The sequence below is a fragment of the Felis catus genome, chromosome B2 (genome assembly GCF_018350175.1).
Source record: "Felis catus isolate Fca126 chromosome B2, F.catus_Fca126_mat1.0, whole genome shotgun sequence".
Classification (NCBI taxonomy): Eukaryota; Metazoa; Chordata; class Mammalia; order Carnivora; family Felidae; genus Felis; species Felis catus.
In genome coordinates this window covers 42,724,466-42,748,353 of record NC_058372.1, presented here as the reverse complement: position 1 = coordinate 42,748,353, position 23,888 = coordinate 42,724,466, and the positions used below count along the sequence as shown (strand labels likewise).

Sequence of the window (23,888 nt, the reverse complement as noted above, 5' to 3'; positions counted from 1 at the left end):
AGTGAGGAGGAGAGTGATAGGAAATGAGACCGGACAGGTAATAGGGAACAAGACTGTGTAGGGATATGCAGGCCATTCTGAGAACTTTGACTTTCATTCTGGGGGGATGAGACACCACTGGCAGTTTTAATCATAAATGGCATGACCCGATTTTCATCTTTTAAAGGATCACACTGGCTGTTGTGTGGCGAATAAACTGGCAGGGGTTGGGAAGGACGAGTGGGAGCAGGAAGACCCATTAGGAGATTATTGCAGTAATCCAGGGGAGGTGATGATAATGACCGCTTGGACCAGAATAGTAGCAGCGAAGTGGAAAGTGGTGAAAAGTGGTTTATTCCAGATATATTTTAATGGTAGAGCTATGGAACTTAGAATTAATGGATGAAGTAATACAAGGTAAAAATTTTATTTTCACATGCAAAAGTCCTTATCAAAAAAACGTAGATGTATCATATAGTAGCAACAAAGGGAGATTCCAAGCAGGGCCCTTCCTTGTTCTGGTAGAGTTCCACGTATCCTTGAAGAGCATGAGAGCCATGTTGCACTGACAGGCTTCCTCCTTCACAAGATTTTATTATAAAGGTGCCAAACTTTCCCACTGTGTAAGCGAAGCCAGCCTCCATTCGATATGTGCATTGGACTGCTTGAGAATTTGATCTTGCTAAATGAAAATGGAAAGGTCTGCAGCTCCAGCTCAAGGTTAAAGAGAAAATATGAACTACGTTTTGTTCAACAGTGGCTTTACATGCACATTTTCCAGACAGTGTCTTAAAAGTTTAGCTAAATAGCCAAAATATTTAACTATATCCTTCTAGATTTGCTAGACTCTAAAGCCGTGTCGACTCATCTGGATAGTACATAAACCGATGAGAATTTTTAGGAAATGTTCTTCAGGATACTAAAGAGCTTGTATGTATTCATTTAGTATGTTCACTTTTGGATGTACAGCCACATAAAAGCCACAAAAAAGGGTTACAGCATCCTCAATCAGAAAAACAAAAAGAGGTTAGTCTTCTGTTACTTCAAAGAACTAGTTTGGGCAGAAACTCACATAGCTTTTTATATTATTTGCCAACTTAGTTATTACAGAGCATGTTTACAGTTTCGGGGGAAACATTAGTAAGAATTAGTCCTAACACTGCATGAGGCTTTACAGCTAAACGTGGAATTGTGTGGTTGTGTGCTACTAAGTTATTGGGAAAAAAATACGTCTCTTAGCACACGTTTTATCCCAGGATAGGAAATAATATATTGTGTGTAATTTTCCTCACTACTAGTTTAATAAATTCAGATTTAAAAATTGTAAACATTCAACCGATTTTAAAAGCACTATTTAAATAACAACTGTATTTTCCTTATAACCAACTCATGCTCATTCTTGATAGTTTAGAATATACGGAAAAGAAAAAACTATAGTCACATTAATTAATGTATCTAGACCCATACAGTATAAACGCCCCTAAAAATTCAATATTTTGAAACAACTCTATTATGAACTACTGTCACAAATATCCTTTTGTGTATTTCTCAATCACTGATGCTTTGTACTCACTGGGAATTACTCACTTATTTTTAGCTCAAAATCCCTTTTAAGTCCCTTGAACGTTCTCCTAAGTCTATAGCTACTTCTTTAAGAAACTTCTCGTGATTATTGTAATATATTCTTAATACCTTAGGCACACAAAATTGATGTATTATGAAAATCATGCAGGAAGAACAAGTTAGCACCAATGGAAAATTTCATTTTTCAGGCTATGAAATAGAAAATACATTGTATTTGTATTCAGTTGTATAATTCAGAGACAATCAGGATTTTGAGTTGGCTCCCTAATTAATTCAGTAACATTCTCCTTTCTCCCTCTTGCTCACACTCACTCTGTGAGAACATATATCCACACCTATGCTGTTTCTCTGTGATTTTCTGCCTCTTGAATAACTGCTTTGATTATTTTTGTGTGTGGACATTTACTTCATGACCTCCAGTAGGCCAAGCAAAGTTAACTCAAGAGGAATTTCTTTACATTTAAATTCTCTTCGTTTTTAAAAATGTTTTTTTCTTACTGTAATTCACCTAAGGAAAAGTTAAAACAATACTGAAATGCGTGACTGAAAAAGTAAAACTCACCGGCAATGCTACCCCCAGGGATAAATACTACGAAAATATAATGTATGTGCTTCCAGACGTTTGCACACGTGTGTGTGTTTTAATCATAAACGGGATCAAGATACGTGCAATTCAGTTTTCAGCTTGCTTTTTTCAGTGAATAATAAATATGTTCTCGCAGCTACAACCTTTGAGGGGAAACAAAAGTAGAGCACATAGAAAGTGCAGGGGTGTAATACTGTCTAGAAGAACAAATGTTCCGGGAGAGAGATCAGTGTGACCTGGGAGCTTTTGGGAAAACTTCCTAGGGAGGGTGGTGCCCACGCGGAAGGGGAAGGAGCTAAATGCCCTGTGGAAGAGGGGGGAGGTGGACAGCACAGTCATGGCGGAGGCGCACGGGACAGCAACATGGCGGATGTGACAAAGGGTGACCTGAGTACCACAAAGGTGTTAGGTTTTAGTGAGGACATTGCCTGCCTATAAAGAATGAACCAGATTGTGGCTGTATTTGGAAGCCCAGCATTTGAGCTTAAATTTGATGCAGTGAGTGATCTGCTGAGAGCCATTGTTTGAGTGTATGAGGCAGAAGCATGAAAGCAGTGTGGGGATAGAGGAGGGCCTGCTATGGTAAGGTCTTGCTATGTGCCAAGGCCTTTTCTCCATGTTTTTATTTATAGTTGCTGTACCCAGATGGGTTGGGAGAGTTAAAATATTTGGGGGGAACCAGCCAGGAATGAGTTGCAGTACTCTAGGCCCAAAATGGTGAGCTTTGCACTTGGGTGCAGAGGTAAGGAAAATCTACCAGGTGGTTTGAAGGAGACTCACTTGACTCCTGGGTAGGAGGATCCACTGAATTACAAACTGATCCAGGGAGGCCAGTGAGCACTCAGCTGGGTACCCGGTTGACTGCAGCAATCCAGGTAAACCCTTTAACCTTCCTGAACCTCCGCTTCTCTATCTAGAGTGAGTGGGGGATATGGCATCTAAGTTTCTTCAGCATTCTGTGGTGTTTACTGATCTCTTCATGTCACTCTGCAGATGAACCACAACATACATGAACACGCATACACATCCCACAATCTGCATGTTTTCACATTGCTGGATTCTACTGCCCGCCGTGCCATTTGCGGTTTTCAAATTCAGCAACCAATTCCTGTTTAACATGAGGTAGTTGGTAGTGGCTATTGGCACTTCGCCTTGTCCATGCAGAAAGGACTTTGCGTTTCAATGGTAAGACTTCTAAGAGTAATCAAAGTTAAGATTTTTTAAAAAAATCCAAGGTGGAAGTGAGAGCAGATAAACTTTCATCTTGGTTTCAAAGTTATGCTCTGTGATTCTGTATCGCTGGAGAAAGATAAATGTCATGTGTCTTGAGAAGCCGCCAAGAGATATGCCAGCACATAGTTTCTCTAACCTTTACGGATGCTTCAGTGAAAGCACGCGGAGAATTTAAATGAAACTGTATGCTGCGTAAGTAATCCAGCCTCATACCTCAAACTGGTATAGACAGGGGCAAATGGTGATCGTCACTGCTGAAAATATTTTTCCAGCACACAAGCAGTTTCATGTTCATTGAAATGAGAGCTCCTCACTGAAAATTTAAATTAACAAATGTATACTCAGAGCCTGTTTTGTTAAGGTAGTGAACAAGCAAACGAATCATACTGGCTACTGCATCTGCAGGGTTATCTGCTTCCCTGTTTTCATTTAGGTAGGACCCAAGAAAATGAGTTCATCTGGCATGGAATTCTGCCTTCTGAGTTTGTTTTACAATAGCCAGGAAAGGCTGTTAACTTCTTGGTAGTGAAATGAATGACGATTAGCGAAACTATGCTCTCTTACTTTTTTAAAGAGCCATTCCAATGAAATTTTAGAATATTGTTGCGTGCTTGGAAAAGGTTAGGAATAATTCTTCCGAAAGTGATTTTTCCATGTATGCCCCTCTATGGGAATATTTTGCTAGATTGTAGTACTGGTAAGGTCTAATTTCTTAAAAAGCCTCTAGTATGTACCATAAACCAAGGACTGGGTAGAATTGACAGATAAGTAGAAAACAAATTGGACTTGTAGATACAAGAGCATGACTAATCCACAGATGACCTTACGTCCATGTGGCAGTCTGAGATCAGGAGCACATTGTGTAATTTGAGAATATCCAGGATGAATAAAAGCTGTGATTAACCTGCCATGATTGTTCAGTGATATACCTCACAGGAGGATGTCTAGGACCCAAGTTTTACTTACTAGCTTTATCAACTCTATGCTTAAAAAGCTGTTTTTTTTTTTACTTCTCTAAAAACAGATTGTTTTTTACTCTCTAGAGCTCAATATCCTCAACTGAAAAATGGAGCTTTTACAACAGTTTATTTTAAAGGTTATTGTGCTGCTCTCTGTACAAAATAAGCATTGTTTTTCTGATCACGCTGTTCTACAGGGCTTATGATTTTCCCTCTTGCATCTTTTCCGGTGATTCCCTACAGTACCAGGAATAGAAGAGGACTGTCAGTGTGCACTCAAAGCGTGGATTGCAATGGGTGATCTGAATAGAGGCAGAAGGGCAAGTGGAATGAGAACATTACAGAAAATTGGAGCCAGCTTATTTAATAAGTTGGCCAATGTCTTGATTTTTTTTATGGGACTTTGGCTTTAAAAAGCCACCTACCCTCTCTGGAATTTGGACAACTTGATTACAAATATTAACAGTTCCTGATTTTAGATCAGGCTACAAGGATTTATATGCATTTCTTTTGCCTCCATCCATCCATCCATCCGCCTGCCCACCCATGCAGCTAGCCAGTGACATTTACTGGGATCCAGGTAAATCCAAGCTAAGCACTGACCAATGCTGAGATTAGAGAAGTAAAACATAGTTAACTATCTTTAAAGAACACAGAGTCTATGAGGGTTAGATATTTACCACCTTTCCTGATTTTAAGGTGACAGTGTATAGACCAGAGATAATATAATCAGATGTGAGAGATTTGGGCCCTTTTATAAGGCCACATTTGTCCCTTTCTTTCAGTTTATTTGAAATAACTCATGGGGAAGAGAGAGGAGTAGACGAAAATTAGCGTGATGAGCATATCTGAATCATCCTCAGCATCCTGGACTGCCAGTCGGTGTCTTTGATTTCATTTTGAGCTCACTTGACCATTCTGTGAATAGCACACATGCGCTGTGTCACATAACATTCAAGGACATTCATTGGTTTTAGTACAACTGCTTCCCACCCTCTTTCGTGTCACGGCACACGTAGAAAGTGATTGTTTTATGCCACGCTGCGGTAAATGGACAAGGCAGCTTACAACCAGATACCGGCCTGGGGGTTCTGCTGCCTCAGCCTCCTGCACATTTAGAAGGTTGAGGGGAAAACAGGATGTCTGCACACCTGTGATGTGTTTGCAGCGCACCTGTGCACTATCAGGTTCATTACAGTTTGAACACTCTGCACTTCATTATCCCCGGGTTATGCCTTCTTTGCTGACCCAGGACCTTATTTAATTGTATTTGGGCATGAGCACTTTGAGCACATTACTAATGGTGGCCACATGATATGGGTTAGTAAGGGAATGTATAGACTTTAGAGGATTCCAAAGAAGAATATTGGAGTAACACCATTACTGTAGGTTGGAGACAACTTCTTATAATGAAAATAGGCTGGCTCCGGAATTGGCAGTCCAGGCCTGCAGTACTAACTTGATGACCTTTGACAAATCACTTCTCTCTGAGCCTCAATTTCCTTCTCTTTAAGATGAGGGGGTTTGAACGAGGTGAACTTGAAGTCATCCTCCAGCTCTGATATGCCATGGTTTTGTAGTGCCTGTGCATCTTTGCTGTTAAGTCAGCTGCTCTTTCCTGAGCGTGTGCTGTATGCTGGGCACTTGGTCGGTGGCTTTCTGCTCACGGCCAAGGGCCAGCTTCATGGGGCTCTAAAGCTTCAGTGCTAGAGGAATTGAAAGCAAACTTAAGATACTTGATGAAGAAAAGACAATAGACAGTGAATCAGGTGTCCGAAAGGAATCGACACTAGCTGTAATAATTGGAAGTCCTCAGTGTCTTTTAAATGTAGCTCGGGATCTTACATCAAATGCCTGGCTTGATTAAAGCCCACAACCCTGGAAGCCTGAGCCCCTTAGGATGAGTGTTCCTAACTTCCGTTTCCAGGCATACATATTCAGATGCTTGATGATCAACCACGCAAACGTCTATAGAGAAACCAAATCTTGATTGTCCAGCTCGGTGGAAGAAAAGTTAGTGTTAAGAATCCCATTAGGAATTTTCTTTTTCCATTATTTATCTAAGTCCTTTCTGTTTAGCATGTGTTGGGTGGATGAAGCTGCCTAGCTGGAGAGCAGCAGAGAAGACATACAGGAATGCGTAGATAATCAAGGACTAGCCACATCATGGCGATGATGGTCATTTGCCCTGATCGTAGGCTAAAATGGTAGCATTTGTTCATTTCACGGAGGTTTCATTGTTTAATTGTCATGGTCAGAAATTCTCTCGGAGCTAGAAATACAAATGTGTAGTCAGACACTGACAGCGTTATGCCTTAGAACCTTTTTTTTAATAAACACCTTATATTCAAAATTCTCCCTTATTTCCTACTGTCCATTAGCAAACATTTACTGAGTCATGTGTCAGGTACGCTAAAAAGGACAAAACCAAATCATGCATTCACATATCAAAAAATACTTCTAAGTATTGAAAAATTCACCCAATAATACATCCTTAAGGAAACATAATGTTTCAGATATGCACTGCACATAATGTACATAATGTGTGGATGCTATTTATTAATACATGTTCAAAAAGGATACTTGAACCTAGAGGGTAAATAAAGAAGTCTGGGTTTATGTCAGCACGTATATGTGTTTGTATGTATGGGGTCAGGAGAGATTAGGAAGGAAAGAAGAGAGGGAAAGAAAAGAAAAAGAGAAGCAAGGGGGAAAAAAGTCAGTGGTCTTAGAACCACAGGAGCTGGTGAATTTTACCTTAACTCCCACCACCCCATCTGTCTTTTCTGCATGGAGCAGCATTAGTACACGATTATTCGTTCCATCAACAGATACATCATCAGAATTCAGTTGACCACTACCCAAATCAAACAAAATGAAAAAACAATAATTTCAGTTTAAAAAAATATATGAAAACATCCAGACGTTAGCAGTGGTACTTATGTACTCCCAACTGTGATAAAGAAAACTTGCTGAGAGCCCTTCCAAAGCAGAAAAAAATTAAAATCTCAGGGAATTTTTTTCCTTTACTGGCCAGAATCTCATTCCAAGAAGTACCAGCCTGTCTCATTTCAAAATGCTTCCCTTGCCAAGGAAGCGGAAGCGGTCATATTCTTTCCCACCGAACTATGGGTGAATTATAATTATCCTACCTCTTGTGGGACAATGAAGCAGCAAACATCTGCTATACTGAATCAAAAACCCACGAATGAAACTCTACCAAACTGTGAATCATACCTGGACTCAGATTAAAGGTTTTGTGTTGTGTTTACCTTTTTCTTTATTTTCTTTGCAGTTTAAAATATGGATTTGTTAGCTCTGGCTCTGTGTTCTGAGGGAAACTATATGGATTCCATTCATTGACTCCAATTTTAACATTGCAAATCCCCAGCTCTATGGCAATAGTTGGGCAATAATGATTAACAGTTTTTCTGTTTGATTTGTTATCATCTTCTCACGGTTTTTCCTTAGATGGATGGTGATTAAGAAAATGTAGAAGTCCACAATCTAAGAAGTAAGATTCTTTAGGGTTTTTTCCTTCGGCTATAATGACAATAACAGAGGAGAAGAAAATGGTATTTTAAACTTCCAAAAGACACAAGCTTCAAAACTACAGTTAACTTAACATAATTTTATGTATCATGATATTTATGGTAGTACTAAACTGTTTACTTAAAGTCAAGAAAGAAAAATGGAATTTCATTTCTGCGTTTTAGCCAAGAAAACATAGACAGTGGTCGACTTGCCCTGAAACATTGTTTGTGTGTCTCTTTATCTGTTAGAGAGCAGAAAGGCAAACTCGAATTATGGATTCAGCTCAATATGCAGAATTCTGTGAAAGTCGACAATTAAGTTTCTGTAAGTAAATGTTTAATTTTGCTTCATTATATGTTTAAGAGATTATGTGTTACAGATATACTAAAGTATGACGCAATCTCTGTTCCTTAGAAATTGGTGAATTTAATCTATGCATAGTTATAACTATTACAGAAACAACCCCTGCATTGTAGGGGAGTCTATAAAAGATTTTACCCCACTCTACTATTTTGTAATTAATAGTCTTAAGAGGTTTTAAAGGGTGCTGGTAATATACAGAGAGCCATGTTAATTATTCACATTACTTTTAGTCAGAAAAATTCCATTTTCTTTAACCTTCCCACTTTAATTTCGTTTCCAGTTTCTTAGTCGCATTTACACTAGTATTGCTGATCGTACTTGACCCACAATGGACTGGAGTAGCACAGTCATGACATGTAAGAGCCCCCAATATTAATAAATACCAGGCTTTCCATTTATTTATGCATACTCTTATTACCCCAAAGGAACGTATCAATAGTCTCTTCCATTTTTGTGTGTAACCCCCTGCTGTAACAGGCATTCAGTGTGAGCCAAATTCATTAGTCCGTGCTCTTGTAACACTAATAACCTAGTGATAAATTAAGTACTGTCCGTCATTGCACACAAGCTTACTAAAAGTACAGAAAGGCTCGTGATACATAGCGGGCTCAATTGTGCAGCAGACACCCTCACCACAACAGTTCCATGACTAAGACTCTCGGGGGAAAGGTCAAAGAGTAAGTGTGATGAAAAGTCCGGTTAAAAATCTGACAGAATAGCACATGACCCTGGTCTGAGGGATTATAGACACAATGGTGTCTTTAAATGGAAAGACTGTTCTGTGGTCATAATAACAATGCATTTGATTTGAAGAAAGAAAATGAGAGCTTCATTTCTAGATCATCAAGTACAAATAAATGACACATTTCCAACAGTGTCCCATGTAAATGTCAGTAAAATATAGGAAAACATGTTTTGGGAGCTTTTTTGTCCTAACTAAATATACTTTGCAGTCTGACTAACAGTTTGGCATCCTACATCTGTGAAGCATTAAGTAAATGACACTTCAGATCATGGCAATTTCAGCAAATGAGAGGTTTTTGTATTGTAATTTTTAGGTTTAAAAATGGCATTCAGGTCTTTTATAAGTATAAATCTCCAGTTTATAAAGTAACGTTTAGTGCTATTGAACTATTTTCTAAAATCATATTTTAAATTTAATTCACTTAAAGGAACAGACGTGCTATTTCACACTAGAACAGATAGCCACCGGAGCGTCCTCATACATCTTATGTTTGGAAATCGGACTTTTAGCAACTCAGTTTTTTGTTTGTAACTCAGTAATAATGAATATTTTCCCTTTCTATAGAATATACTTATAGCTTAGACATAATATTATGCTTAATTTTTTTTTTAATTTTTTTTCAACTTTTTTTATTTATTTTTGGGACAGAGAGAGACAGAGCATGAGCGGGGGAGGGGCAGAGAGAGAGGGAGACACAGAATCGGAAACCGGCTCCAGGCTCCGAGCCATCAGCCCAGAGCCCGACACGGGGCTCGAACTCACGGACCGTGAGATCGTGACCTGGCTGAAGTCGGACGCTTAACCGACTGCACCACCCAGGCGCCCCAATGCTTAATTTTTTTAAAGAAGATGGATTTGGGCATTTAAAAATATTTCTTCATATGATGCCCATAGGTGCTTCATTATGAAACCTTAGTGGAAGACTCTGTTTTATATGCCAGAGTGCTGTGGTTGGGAATGCTTAGTCCAGGTGGGTCGGCACATTTAGAACTAATACCCACAGTGGTCAGAATGGTAGGCTTTTTTCATTTCTACCCTTCTGATAAATTACCAGGATATAGGAATTGTGGTCCAGCTGTATGTGTCTTCTTAAATATTTGATCTTGGCATTCACTGATTGGGACTACTGATGCATTTTTAAATTAACAAGTATAACTTTTTAGGCTGAAGGTAAGTTGCAGAATTGTGATACTGATCAAATTCACCAACACTTTGGTTTTTATATTCATGTAAGTTAGATAGTCATTTCCCTTAAAGTCTTAACATCTGATATGAACGTTAGTTCACAAAGCTTAAATTTAGTTATAAATTGATAAATCTTTTTGCAAGCCTTTCCTTTCAACCTTTTGTTTCATATATGAATTTTGTAAACAAATAACGTAGATTTTCTTTTTAGTCAATCTGAGAGTCTCCTTGTATTTTAATTGCTGATTTTAACTTATGTGTGTTTAATTACTTATACTGTTGGGTTTATATATGCTGTCTTTGTGCTTTAAATTTACTTTTTTATTTTGCTTTTCCTTCTCCTTTTCATTGTTCTGTCAAATTAATTAGATTTTCTTCACTCCACGTTTCCTCAAACAGTTTGTATAGTGTATATTCTCTTTCTATTATTCTAGTTGCTATCCTTAATTTCTTAATATGCATCCTGGACTTAAATTTTTTAAGTTGATCATTAGTAAACATTCCTTCTCAGCCTAATTTTGTTTTTCCCAAGGCTCTGTGAGAGCTTAAAGCACTCATTTTTGTCTTAAAAATGCTTTATTTTGCCCTCATACTTAAGTGGTAGTTTAGTCGGGTAGGAAATTGTGGGCTAGTAGTTATTTGTTAAAACAGGATAGCATTGTCTTTTAGCCTCTGTTGTTGGTAAGAAGTCTCTGTCCGCTTGTCCTGTGTTTTCCCTGTCAGAGAAACTAAGAGAATGAAGGTCTGACCTCCCAGCGCTCTGGTGTATGGGGAAATGAAGAGGCTGGCAGTCCATGGCTGATCAGTATATATGTACAGGAGGAAAGAAAGAAGGAATCTCTACTACAGAAGATTCCAGGGAGGACCAGGCCTTCTGAGGAGGATTATTTTCAATTAATCCAAGTAGCAGTAATTTTGAAGAGATTGAAGTCGCAGAAGAACTTCTTCAGAGTGGAATGAGCATTAGAGGGGGCACTAAGGGAAGGATCAGAATGGCAAGACTGGGAGACGGTTGGGGTAGAAATAAGGAGATAATATGCAAAAATGGGATATTGAGAGAAACTTGAATTTTTCTAGTGATCGATGATGAGAAAGATAAAAATGTGTATGAGAATTAACTAATCTTTAATTCCCCGTATGAAGTTATTTTAATTCCAGCACAGAAGACTGATAATCCTAGGAACTTCTGACCTTTGTTCAGGATTCTGTTGAAATTGTTGATCAATTTCCATGATTACCCTTTCTCCTGATACATTGAGAAGAGGAGTAAAGGTGAAGGAACTCATTCATTCTGGTGCCCCCCACCTTTCGATGGGAAAAAACTGTCATGACTGGGGGTATCTGTGCCTCTTTTGCTGGTATTTCCCAGCAATACCCTGGGAAGGTCTGTCGCTGAAGCCATCCTTCTGCAGCTGACAGGGAGGGAATTCTCTCGGAATCTTCACCTGTTGTTGGAATAGCAGTAACCCACAGTGGTTTTATGGGACCTCTGTGCACCTTTTGGACATGGAAAAGTTGCGACCCTGCCCTTTAAAGAAGTATCATCTTTCATTCATTTGTTCATTCAGTTTTTATCTAGAAATATTTATTTTGAGTCTGCTGATGCCAGGCACTATTCGTATTCTAGGTGCTAGGGATGCAGGGTGGACACATGGTCCTTATCCCTGCATTCTCAGAGCTTAAAATCTAGTGAGGAAGCCACCAATTCTGTTGCTTGGGTGGACAGATCTGATGGAATACTGGGAATTATCCCTTCCCTCTCTTAAATCGCTTAGAGCATAGTCTCAAAATACCTGTTTCTGTGTTCCTAACAACCTGTCAAAGGGAGAAGTGAATATGGTACCTTTTATTGATTTTGCCAAATTGCTGCCTGTTAACTTGAACTTCAGAAGTATTCCACAGATGTTACACAAGTGTTTGGGAGCTATTGCAGCTCGCTAGTTAGATGGAATGTTGCATGTCAGAGAGTAGGTGGAAGATTGGTTACTTTGGGGAGATAGTTTTGAGGGGATTATCATAATTCTGCCACAGTTGACAGCTTTGGATATACACTTCGATAGCAAGACTTCATGTCTTCTGTGATTTATTTACAAGAAAACTCTTCTGTATGTGGAATTCATGAAGCCTGTATCTGTAAGGATCCAAACATCATGCTTTGAGTGACCGTTAAGGGTTTTAATAGACCCGTGGGACCAGATTAACCAAAAGAATAATCGGCACAGATTTCTTTACCATCACTCTCTTCCCTGTTGATTACTGGTTAAATTAGTAATATCTAATAAAGGCCCTATGTCAGGTTAGACTCTGCCTCGGACTGTGGCAGTTTAGAGATCTTTACCGGAAGGTTCCTCATGCGCTTGGTACCGTTAGGGATGCAGAGAGAGAGACCTGATGCGTGGTGTTTGCCTGCAGAAAATCTTCTGATACGGTTTCAGAAATGATAAGCAGACATGAAAGGGTATCTGATGATATAAGTGTTCAGTAAATGACTGTGTGGGGAAGTACACAGTGCAGGCAGCATCCGTGTGAGTGAAGAAGAGAGGCGGGATGCCATTCCACGGAGGGAAAGGAGCCGGGGTGAACAGAGAGAGGGTTGACTCAAGGCCAGGTGGCATTTCAGTAGGCACTGGTATAAAGACAGGCTGAAATCAGTCTGGAGGTTCGGAAAGTCAGGCTTAAGAATTTGGACATCTGCAGGCATAAACTTTTTCTATTTTCTTCTGAATTTGTGACTTTGAGCCTGTTCCAGTAATAGACACATTTTGAAATGTATCGCAAATACAATTTCTGTACGTTCCCGTTTTCTTTTTTTTTTAATCACAGGTTCTTTCTTGCAGGAATTTCTTTCCACAAGCATAAATTAAAGTTACAATCAAGCGACCCCTTTGACTATTGTTAATACATGAGCTATGGCCAACGGTGACTTATTCTGACACTGTGAGAAGGTCTGAACATTAAGTCATCTCGTGTACTGTGTTATGTAGCACGGATCCAAAATGCAAAGACCCAAATGCATGAAGAATTTCTCGGGGCTTGAATATCTCGACACTATCGTTAGGGCTTCGAAAACATAGCGTTTCAGATGCATTATTTTTCAAATGTAATTTCCATTTTGTGATGGTAACATGAAGTATTAAAACACTTTAAAAATTAAATTTTCGATATTTATTTTTTTGATGGCTAGCCAAAAAAGCCTCCAAATTTCGAGACTGGTTGGACTGCAGCAGTATGGAGATAAAACCCAATGTTGTCGCTATGGAAATTTTAGCATATTTGGCATATGAAACTGTGGCACAGGTAAGAATTATAATATCTGGCCTAGCAGGCCATTCATGACTGCTTTCTCCTAATCCCTGTCCATGATCAGGTCCTCTACCGCTACTCTTCCAGGAATGAGAACGGCCATGAGTTGTATCCTATGACAATCTTGCCATTTTCTGAAATTTCCTTCAGTTTTGTTTCTCTGTATCCTCAACTCTGGTGGGTGTTAGGGTAAAAGTGGCTGTTTGTTACAACTTGATCCTAACCCGAAGTTGTGTATCCCTGCATACTTTTTCTCAACCTTGAATTCTAAGGACACATCTACCTTGTTTAGAGATTATTTTTGAGCTTTGAGAAATACCTTTCTAGTTATGTACAGTCTACTGAGTGCTTACCGAAACCTGAGTCCAGAATCCGAGCATGGTCCTTTGACCACAAGCATCAGCCTCTCCTGGCTGCTTGTTTAAAATGTTAACGCAGAGGGGCGCCCTGGAGGCTCAGTCGAAGCATCCAACTCTTGATTTCGGCTCAGGTCATGATCTCATGGTTCGTGAGATGGAGCCCCACGTCGGGCTCTGTGCTGACAGTGCGGAGCCTGCTTGGAATTCTCTCTGTCTTCCTCTCTTTCTGCTCCTCTTCAATCCGTCAAAATAAATAAATAAACTTTAAAAAATAAAAGAAACTAATAAAAGAAAATAAAACGTAACCAAATTCGAATCTCGGTATCTAGAGCCCAGAAATCTCTATTTTAAAATGCTTCCCCTAGTGATTATTAAATACAATCTGAGAACTACTCCCCTAGAAAGTCAGAATATATTGTTTCTTTTTTTTTTTTTCAATAGCACATGTTTGTTCAATAAATTCGGCCTGCTGCATTAAATTGCATTTATGTTTTACTGGATAAAAATCATCCGTACTCTTGATAGAATAAAAGCACAGTTTAGAATGTAGCATATCTAACCAGTTTATTCATTTCATTTTTCTAATATGAAATTTATTGTCAAATTGGTTTCCATACAACACCCAGTGCTCATCCAAACAGGCGCCCTCCTCAATGCCCATCACCCACCTTCCCCTCCCTCCCACCCGCCATCAACCCTCAGTTTATTATCAGTTTTTAAGAGTTTCTTATGGTATTTCTATTCATGGATAGGTCCATTTTCCAGTCAATGAAAGCATATGCTCATGTGCACAATACAGATTTTTAGGCTCACCGTATGATCAGTAACATTTGAAATGGATTGTTTTTAGTTTTGCCACTGCATTGACATTGGTGGTTCTTTCCAGTGATGTGACTTCTTTTCATTACTCTGATTTAGTTAGTGGACCTGGCTCTTCTTGTGAGGCAGGACATGGTAACCAAGGCAGGAGACCCCTTCAGCCATGCCATTTCTGCAACCTTCATTCAGTATCACAACTCTGCTGAGGTGAGTAGCAAAAAAATCTGTCTTTGACACATCTGTGGGTTTTTCTCATGCCTGGTGTTTACGGTAGTAATTCTTTGAAAAAGACAATGTAGGAATGTATAGCCTTCAGTCAGGAATCTGAACACACTCAACTTTCAAACAGAGATTTTCTGAGTTCCTACTATGTTCCAGGCCCTAACAAGCCACTTAATACAATTATTTGCTCACCTTTTTCTTGCCTTATCTAGCTTCCCTAGCCCTGCAGTGAAAGAGGGATAGTTGTAGACCTCACCTCGTTTCCATGGGAGGTGAACAACCGGTTTGGGCCTTTGAACAATGTTAAGAATAGTTCTTTATTTCTTTGCGCCTCAGAAATGAGACAATCACTATTATTCGTCTCCTAATAATTCCCAACATTTATTGATAATTTTACTTCCCAGTTATTGATCCAGCTCTAAACATTATTTAAAGAAGCATGGCTCCACTTATTCTCTGTGTTCAGATTGGCCCTTGTCATGTGAGGATCACATCCTTTCATATCCAGTTTATGTGGCTGGGACCCCCACTTAGGGGACTATAAAATCTTGCCAGACTTTAAGACATTGTGCAATAACTGTGTACCGTTCTTATTATGAAGATTCTCTGTAAGCAGCATATACCTGCAAACCAGAAATGTGGTATTATCTATTGAATGAATTTGCTAATATGTAACTTTTTTTTACTAGCACAAACAGCAATTTCATATAATTCAATCTAATAACCGGATAGAAGGCAGCAAGGAGGTTAGGTTAACATCTACATGTATAGTTGTGAAGTGAGCTTTGGATCAAGTTGGGTGAAATACATAACCTGAAAATGGCTAAGCCCCTTTGAGAATTTGGCAGAAACTATAAACCCTGTCCCCGTAAACATAGTCACAAATTTTGTATACAATTCAGGGTGTTCAAAGACCCTCTGAAACCATTCTATGGATCTAAGGGATCTGTGAACCCTACGGACCCCAAGTTTAAGCATCTCTGCTCTTGGATGCTTAGAAAATATATAAATATATATGCCTATATATCTTATTATCCGTCAGAAGATTGACATCTTTTTATTCCCCTTGGAGGATCAGATTGGCTTGGAATCCAAGTAGAAATTAAAGTGTTTTTGCCCATTACAAATCCTTTTTTTTTTCCTTAGAAAAGATCATACATCATTATCAGTCATCATACTTTAAAAGTCCCTAAAGCTTACTCAGTTGATTAAACACTTTGTTTTCTTTACGTTACAAACCCAAATTACGATGTCAAAGAACACCCTTTAAAAATATCTTTGGTACACGTTCACTTTATGAATATGTGTATAAGTATGCTTTTCATTAACATCAGACAAATTTGTTGTAACCTTTCTAATTGAAGAAATTTACAGTGAACATAACAAGCCTAGTTTTCCCTTAACATTCAAGGGATTGCTTGCATGGCTAGGAAAACTCTTTATTTCCCTTCTTTCTTGGTTCTCCAGGGTGGCCAAGCTGCCCTGGGCAACCGCTCAGCAACCACAGCTGCTGCTCCCAGCTACCCAGTAGTTAAGAAAAATGGCCTGTGTGTGCTCGGTTTCCCGGGCTCTCTGGGAGGCGGGAGCGTGAGTGTCGGAAAGCATCCTGACTAAATATGTTAGCAAAGCCTCAAGCGTTTCCCTGGCCGTCCAGACACCCCTCCTCCTGTGTGACTGGTGGTCAAAATGAACATTCAGAGGGACTGGAAATCTTCCTGCCCTTTATTACCTGACGAAACACAGAGAATGGCCACTCTAAAGTAGGATTCTTCCTCATCAGTGTTACAAACGAGCAACCAACATCAAGGGCCTGCTTTAAAGGGCTTTTTAACAAATTGGGTACAAAGGGGAACCCCAAAGACTGGTATGATCTGTGTTCTGTAAAACAAACAAGGAAATGAAGAACAAGCAAACAGACAATTTGAGATTGCATATGCTAATTTCCAAATGAGTGCCATAGACAGGAAGCACGGAGGTAGAAACAATCCCTGACTGTAGAGAAGACTTCAGAGAGGAAGCTGGTGTTGAGGGAAGATAGGACTTTGACAAGATGGTAAAACTGGGGAGAATATTCTAGGCCTCAGAGGCAGCATAGGTATAATTGTTGAAGGGAAAATCAAAGCTGATTAAAATATTCAAGCAAAGGATTCATTGAGGAAGAGGAGGAGGTCAGATTAGAAAATTAAGCCTTAGGCTCTTAGAGTTAAGGAAGAGTTGAAGGGTTCTTGGCTCCTGAAGGGTGATGAGTTCAAATGGGTGTTTTAGGAAGATCCAAATGGAGGTGCTACGTGCTTTGGATTGGAATCAAGCTCTCAAGGCATGGAGTTAATACATAATACATTCTATTTTAATGACTGACATTCTTGAACACTAGGCATATAAGGAACCAAGCTAGTTATGCTTGGGTTCTCAGATTAGCATCTTTAATATGAATTGAAGTTAATTTTTAAGGTTTTTTTTTCTAACATATGGTTTATGCACGGCAAGCAGAGATCTCTAGGAGTTACCTTGTTTTTCCTAAGAACAACTCATGCCAAATTAGCCTTACTCTTTCTTGTTTGATAATGTTCCTAGGCAGCCAAATCAAAGAAATATTTCTGAAACCAATACATGCATCTCAGCCAAACATTTTACAAAGTTTAGCTTAATTTTTTTTAATATGGAGAAGTGTAGGCCAGCAGATAGTATGGTTAGTATAGGTGGTGGGGTAAAGAAAATGTGGACTAATAATACCATATCTGAAAAAAAAAAAAAAACCTTCTAGGCTTTTATTGGCCTGTACATTTCTTAGGAGCTAATATTGTGATGTTACTGATAAGGAAATTTTTGTGTTTAGTTTCAGTGTTTAGGTACCATCCAATAGGAAGGACATTGACACAGTAGAGGATATCTAAAGGAGAGTTATATCTAAAGGTGAAAGAACCTGAAATAAGTGGTTGAAGGAATGTGAGCTAATTTGACCTATAAAAGAAAAGAGGCTATGCAAAGTGACAGTCCTCAAACATTTGAAGCGCTTCCACATGGAAGAGAGAACAGACCTGCAGTCATGGCCAAAGAAACCAGATAGAGATGAGGGATATTATGAAAGAGGGAAGGAACTAGAAATGGAAGGAGCTAGAGGTATCTACAGTGACCCTCAGGCACTGAGTTTGAGTCACTGGTAGAAGGCTGGTCACACTGATACAAATCATGTCTGCACGGCGTCCGGTTTGGGGGGGACTTCAGAGGTGCCTTTTGAGACATGTAAGTCTGACATGCTGACAGAACCTCCAAGTAGAAATCTCTCTATCTGACCGAATCAACAGAAATTTCAGAAGCTGTAGTAGAAAGATTAAGATTAAGCTGATCAGACAGATTAAAAATTTAGACTATTTAGACTCTCAGGGGCAAGACAGGGCACCATTTCTGTGCACTAGATGATCATACCTTGTGTTTTGATACTTGTAAACCTCAAGAAGTATTGAATTCAGGAGGTATTCAACCAAATTGAATGTCAGTAGAAGTCCTGGTCACTTGATTTCAAAACCAAATAAATCTCTTTGGGCAGGGGTCTAGCATGAAGTCCTACCCAGAATCTCCTGAGACCACACCTCCTCCCACACCAACAGCCCCATCATCTGGGTCACAGCACTCAGGGAAAACCACAGCAGGATCCCTTGGGAATGGGAGTGCTGGACAAGACTTGACTAAAACCAAGCAAAGGAAAAGAAAAAAGGTCAGTGAAAATTTTTTTTCTTTTTCCTTTTTTTTTTGTTTTTTTGTTTTGTTTTGTTTTGTTTTTCTGATGCAGAGCGGAGAAAGGCTTATTGAGTTTGTTTCAGAGATCTGGAAAATGTGCTCTGTTTTGCTCATCATTCAGATTTTTAGAAACAACCAATTTATGCTTGACCATACTTAATGACTTCTACTGAAACTTTCGTAACAGATTTCTTCTGCATAAAGCAAGATAACGATTTTTTTCTAATATTTTATTAGAAACATTTTCAAACGTAACAAAAATATTAAGAGAATTGTAGAGTTAACACCATGTATCTGCCATCTAGATTGTACAGTGAACATTTTACCATACTTATGGTATTATCTACATATTGACTTTTATTATATCTATGCATCTAATTGTTCCTTTGCTCATCTGTCAGTTCATCTTTTTTTTTTTTAGCTACAATGCCAAGTAAGCTACAGACATTAGTACACCTCATGGCTTAACACTTCATTATGTAACATTTTTTTGTGGTTCTTTTTTTTTTTTTTTTAAGGTAAAACTTAGCACACAGTGAACCACTCAATTCTTAAGTATACCCTTTGACGAATGTGGGCAAATGTGTAACCTGTTGTTTTGTAAATCCCTCTCAAAGATGTAAAACATTATCATCAGTTCAGAAAGTTCCTGCATGCCTCTTCCCAGTCAATACCAGCCACTGTCCTTAGAAAGGCACTCATTGTCCTGATTTTTTTCATAGTAGCTCAGTTTTTTCTGTTCTGGAACATCATATAAGAAAAATGTAGGATGTAAACTCTTTTGAGTGAAATGTCTTTCACTCAAGATATTTTTGAAGTTTGTTTTTCCGTATAAGTGTAATTTATTCCTCTTTATTATTGAGTAATATGCCCTTGTATGAATATATCAGTGTATTTATTCTGATTATGGTGGATACCTAGGCTGTTTCCAGTTATTGAGGTATTCTAAATAAACCTGTTGTGAGCTTTATCGTGAAAGTCTTTATGGGCAAATGCCTTTATTTCTCTTGGGTAAATAGCTAGGAATTAAAGTACTAGGCCATAGAGTATGTATGTGTTCAGTGTTCAAAGAAACTCTAAGAATGGGGCGTCTGGGTGGCTCAGTCAGTTAAGCATCCAACCCTTCATTCCGGTTCAGGTGATGATCTCATGGTTTGTGGGTTTGAGCCCCACTGACAGCCAGATCCTGCTTGGGATTCTCTCTCTCCCTCTCCCTCTCTCTCTGTCCCTCCTCTACTCTCTCATTCTCTCTCAAAATAAATATTAAAAAAAGAAAGAAAGAAACTCCACGACTTTTTTTTCCCAAAATATTTGTATCATTTTATACTTACACCTGCAGTATATGCCTCACATGTTCATCAGCATTTGGTGTTATCATTGTTTTTATTTTTAACCATTCTAATGGATATTCAACAGTGACTCATTTTACTTTGAGTTAGCACTTCCCTGATGACAAATGATGTTAAGCATTTTTTCAAGTGCTGACTGGCCATTCATGTATCTTCCTAAGGGAAAAGTCTCTTCAAATCTTTTCTACAGTATTTTGAGGGAAGATTGTCTTTTATCACCAATCTGTAGGGGTTCTTTATATATATCCTATATAATAATCCTATGTCAAATGTTTTTTCTACAAGTTTTTTCTCAGTTCATGCCTTACCGATTCATTGTCTTAATGGTATATATTGATGAGCAGACGTTTTGAACTTCTGATGAAGTCTCATTCATCCAGTTTTCTCACACGTTTATTGCTCTCTGTATCCTAAGAAACCTTTGACTACTCTCAAGTCATGGTGATAAGTGTTTTCCTCTGAAAGCTGTATCACTTTCATTTCAATTTCATCATCATCAGATTAACTTTTGTGTATTATATGACTGGAGGTCAAGTTCACTTTTTTACATATGGATATCTGGTTATTGCCAAACTTTTTGTTGAGGACTCTTTTCTTCCATTAGATCGCTTTGGTGGCTTCGCTGAAAATCAAATGACCATTGACACCTGGGTGGCTCAGTTGAGCGTCCAACTCTTGATTTCAGCTCAGATCATGACCCCAGGTTGTGCGATCAAGCCCATGTCAGGATGTGTGCTGAGTGTGGAGCCTGCTTAAGTTCCTCTCTCTCCCTGTCCTTGCACCCTGCTCACGCTCTTTCTCTCTCTCACCTCTCTCTCTCTCTCTCTCTCTCTCTCTCTCTCTCTCTCAAATAAAAATAAAGAAAGAAATAATCAAATGACCACATATCTAGTCTTTATTTCTGGAATTTCATTTGTTTCATTGACTGATTTGTCAGTTGTTTTGTTGGTACCATTTGCTTTGATTACTGTAGCTTTATAGTAGGTCTTATAGCGGGTAGTATGAGACCTCAAACTTTATCTTTCAGCCATAATTTTATGGACATGCTGTGTCCTTTGCATTTCTATATAAATTTTAGAATCAACATCTTAGTGTCTACCTAAAGGAAGGAATAAGGAAAGGAAGGAAGGAAGGAAGGAAGGAAGGAAGGAAGGAAGGAAGGAGAAGAGGGGAAGGGAGGAAGAAAAAGACAAAAAAGCCTAGTGGGGGTTTGAAAGGGATCAGATTGAATACTTCCATCAGCTTCGGGTTATGAATGTCTTAACAGTACCAACTCATATAATCCATGATGATGGCGTACCTCTGTATCTTTACGAAATCTTCCTTTTAGCACTGGTAATATTATTCACTCTGAAGTCTATTTTATCTGATTACTATAGCCATTCCAGCCTTCTTGTACTGTTTACATTGATATGTTTTTCTGTCAGTTTTCTTTCAGTGTATCTGTGCCTTTAATATTTAAAGCACATCTCTTGTAAACACCAAATAGTTGGGTCTTGCTTCTTTTTCCTTTCTAAAGTATATCTTTTAATTATAGTCTTTAATTCCCTGATATTCAGTGTATTTATTGACATGATCCGATATAGGTCAACTATTTTGGTATTTGTTTTCTGCTTGTTCTATTTTTCTCAGTTTTTCTTTCTTATTTTGGGTTCTGTGCTCTTTAAGAAATTCAGTTTATCTACTGGTTTCTTAGTGATACCTCTTTGCATTATTTTTTCAGTGGTTATGCTAAGGATTACAATATATCCTTAAATTTTCAGTGTACTTGGAGCTATTGTACTGCTTACATAAAATATGAGACTCATATTTGTAAGACGCATGTACTTTACTCTTGTCCATTACGCTATAGTTGTGATACATCTTACATCTTCTTATGTTATAAACCATAATACTATTTTTACCTTAAATAATCAAATGTATTTTAATGAAACTAAGAGAAAAAATAGACTTTAACATTTACCATTTCCATTTAACATTTACTATGTTTTTATGTTCAGATTTCCTTATGGTATTATTTTCCTCTTTTGTTCTACTAAATTTTATTTTAGCATTTGTTACAGTGCAGTTTAGCTGGTGATGGTTTCTCTTAGTTTTCATATTTCTGAAAATATCTTTTCTTTCATTTTTAGAAGATATTTTCACTGGATATAGAATTCTGGGTTGGCAATTTTATTTCACTACTTTAATGATATCATTCCACTATTTTCTGGCATCCATTGTTTCAATCATATGTCAGTAGTTTGTATTATTGTTTCTGTGTTTGTAATGTGTTCTGTTTCTCTGGATGCTTTTGGAATTATACCTTTATTTTTAGTTTTCAGCAGTTTGACCGTGATATCTACAAACATGGTTTTCTTTGTATTTATCCTGCTTAGGGTTCACTGGGCTTCTTGATTATTGGTTTATGCCTTTAAGTATTTGTGGGGAATTTTCAGCAGTTACTTCTTCAGATATTTTTTTATGCTTCAATTCACTGTCTCTCCTCTACTTCTGAGACTCCAGGTACATATCGTTCTCTCAGTCTTTTCTCTTCAGGTTGGATAAATTCTTTGATATTTCTTTATGTTCCAGACTCTTCTATCAGCTCCTGTCTGTTATACCCATCCAGTAATTTTTTATTTGTGATATTCTATTTAATTGCTTTATAATTTCCACGTGATTTCTTTTTAGTTGTTGTGTATCTAGTTTATTTGTCATTTATTACAAGTTTATTTTCCTTATCTTCTTGAACATAGTTATAATAGCTGCTTTAAAATCCTTCTTTGGTCAGGGGCGCCTGGGTGGCGCAGTCGGTTAAGCATCCGACTTCAGCCAGGTCACAATCTCGCGGTCTGTGAGTTCGAGCCCCACGTCGGGCTCTGGGCTGATGGCTCAGAGCCTGGAGCCTGTTTCCGATTCTGTGTCTCCCTCTCTCTCTGCCCCTCCCCCGTTCATGCTCTGTCTCTCTCTGTCCCAAAATAAATAAACGTTGAAAAAAAAAAAGTTAAAAAAAAATCCTTCTTTGGTCAATTAATATGGCTTATTTTCATCTCCATTGAATATAAATCATGCTTTTTGTGATACTTAGGCTCAGTGGAGACCAAAATAATGCCTCCTCTCTCAGTCTGTTCATCTCAGGCAATTTCTTACATTGTTGCATGTCTAGTAATTTTCAGTTATATCCTGGTAATATCATAGGTAAGATATTGTAGAAATTTTGTGTTCTCTTATATATGTGAACTCTTATATATGAAGAGTTCTTGGTGTTGATAGTGGTGGTGATTGTGTGCATGTGTGTTAAGCAGACAATTTACTGTTCTACACTGAGCTCTAAACTTGAAACTCAGACTCCTCTTCAATGGCAGCAGCTGGAATCTCTCCTCAGTTCATGTCATTTTAACTGGGTTTCTTGGCCTTGGTACCACAGAGAAATCGATTTGGGAAAGTTTGTACACGGAATTTGGGGCTAACCTTCTTTGATTTTGCCCATTTTTGGTATTTCCTTCCTCACTTCACACCTGCTGTGGGTGCCCTGAATTCTGGCCTATATTTCTTAAAGTCTCTAAGGTCATGTGCCCCCTATACTGACTGGAGCCCACCCTTATACTAAAACAGTAAAAACAGGAAACTGAAGCCACTGTTCTTCTCTTCTTCTAAATATAGGCACTCCCTTTCCAATTTCTTTCTGGTTTTGATCAGTCACTATTGCTTTCATGTTCTTGTTTTTCATAATTTGTTTAAAGTTGATGCTCCTTTCTAAAACTCAGTTGACAGGGTGCCTGGGTGGCTCAGTCGGTTAAGTGTCCGACTTCGGCTCAGGTCATGATCTCACAGTTGTGAGTTGGAGCCCCACATTGGGCTCTGTGCTGACAGCTCAGAGCCTGGAGCCCGCTTCCAATTCTGTGTCCCCCTCTCTCTCTCTGCCCCTCTCCCACTCATGCTCTGTCT

General features: G+C 38.5%; 1 protein-coding gene across 9 annotated transcripts in view; it reads left to right on the top strand.

Moving 5' to 3' along the window:
* SUPT3H (SPT3 homolog, SAGA and STAGA complex component) overlaps positions 1–23,888 on the top strand; it is a 544,169-nt gene that overhangs the window by 423,717 nt on the left and 96,564 nt on the right. For all 9 annotated transcript variants that reach the window (XM_045058578.1, XM_045058576.1, XM_045058574.1 and 6 more), the window contains 4 exons: positions 8,124–8,199; positions 13,353–13,465; positions 14,749–14,856; positions 18,419–18,586. In XM_045058578.1, the coding sequence (XP_044914513.1) occupies positions 8,124–8,199; positions 13,353–13,465; positions 14,749–14,856; positions 18,419–18,586 (465 nt within the window). The remainder of the gene's footprint in view (positions 1–8,123; positions 8,200–13,352; positions 13,466–14,748; positions 14,857–18,418; positions 18,587–23,888) is intronic.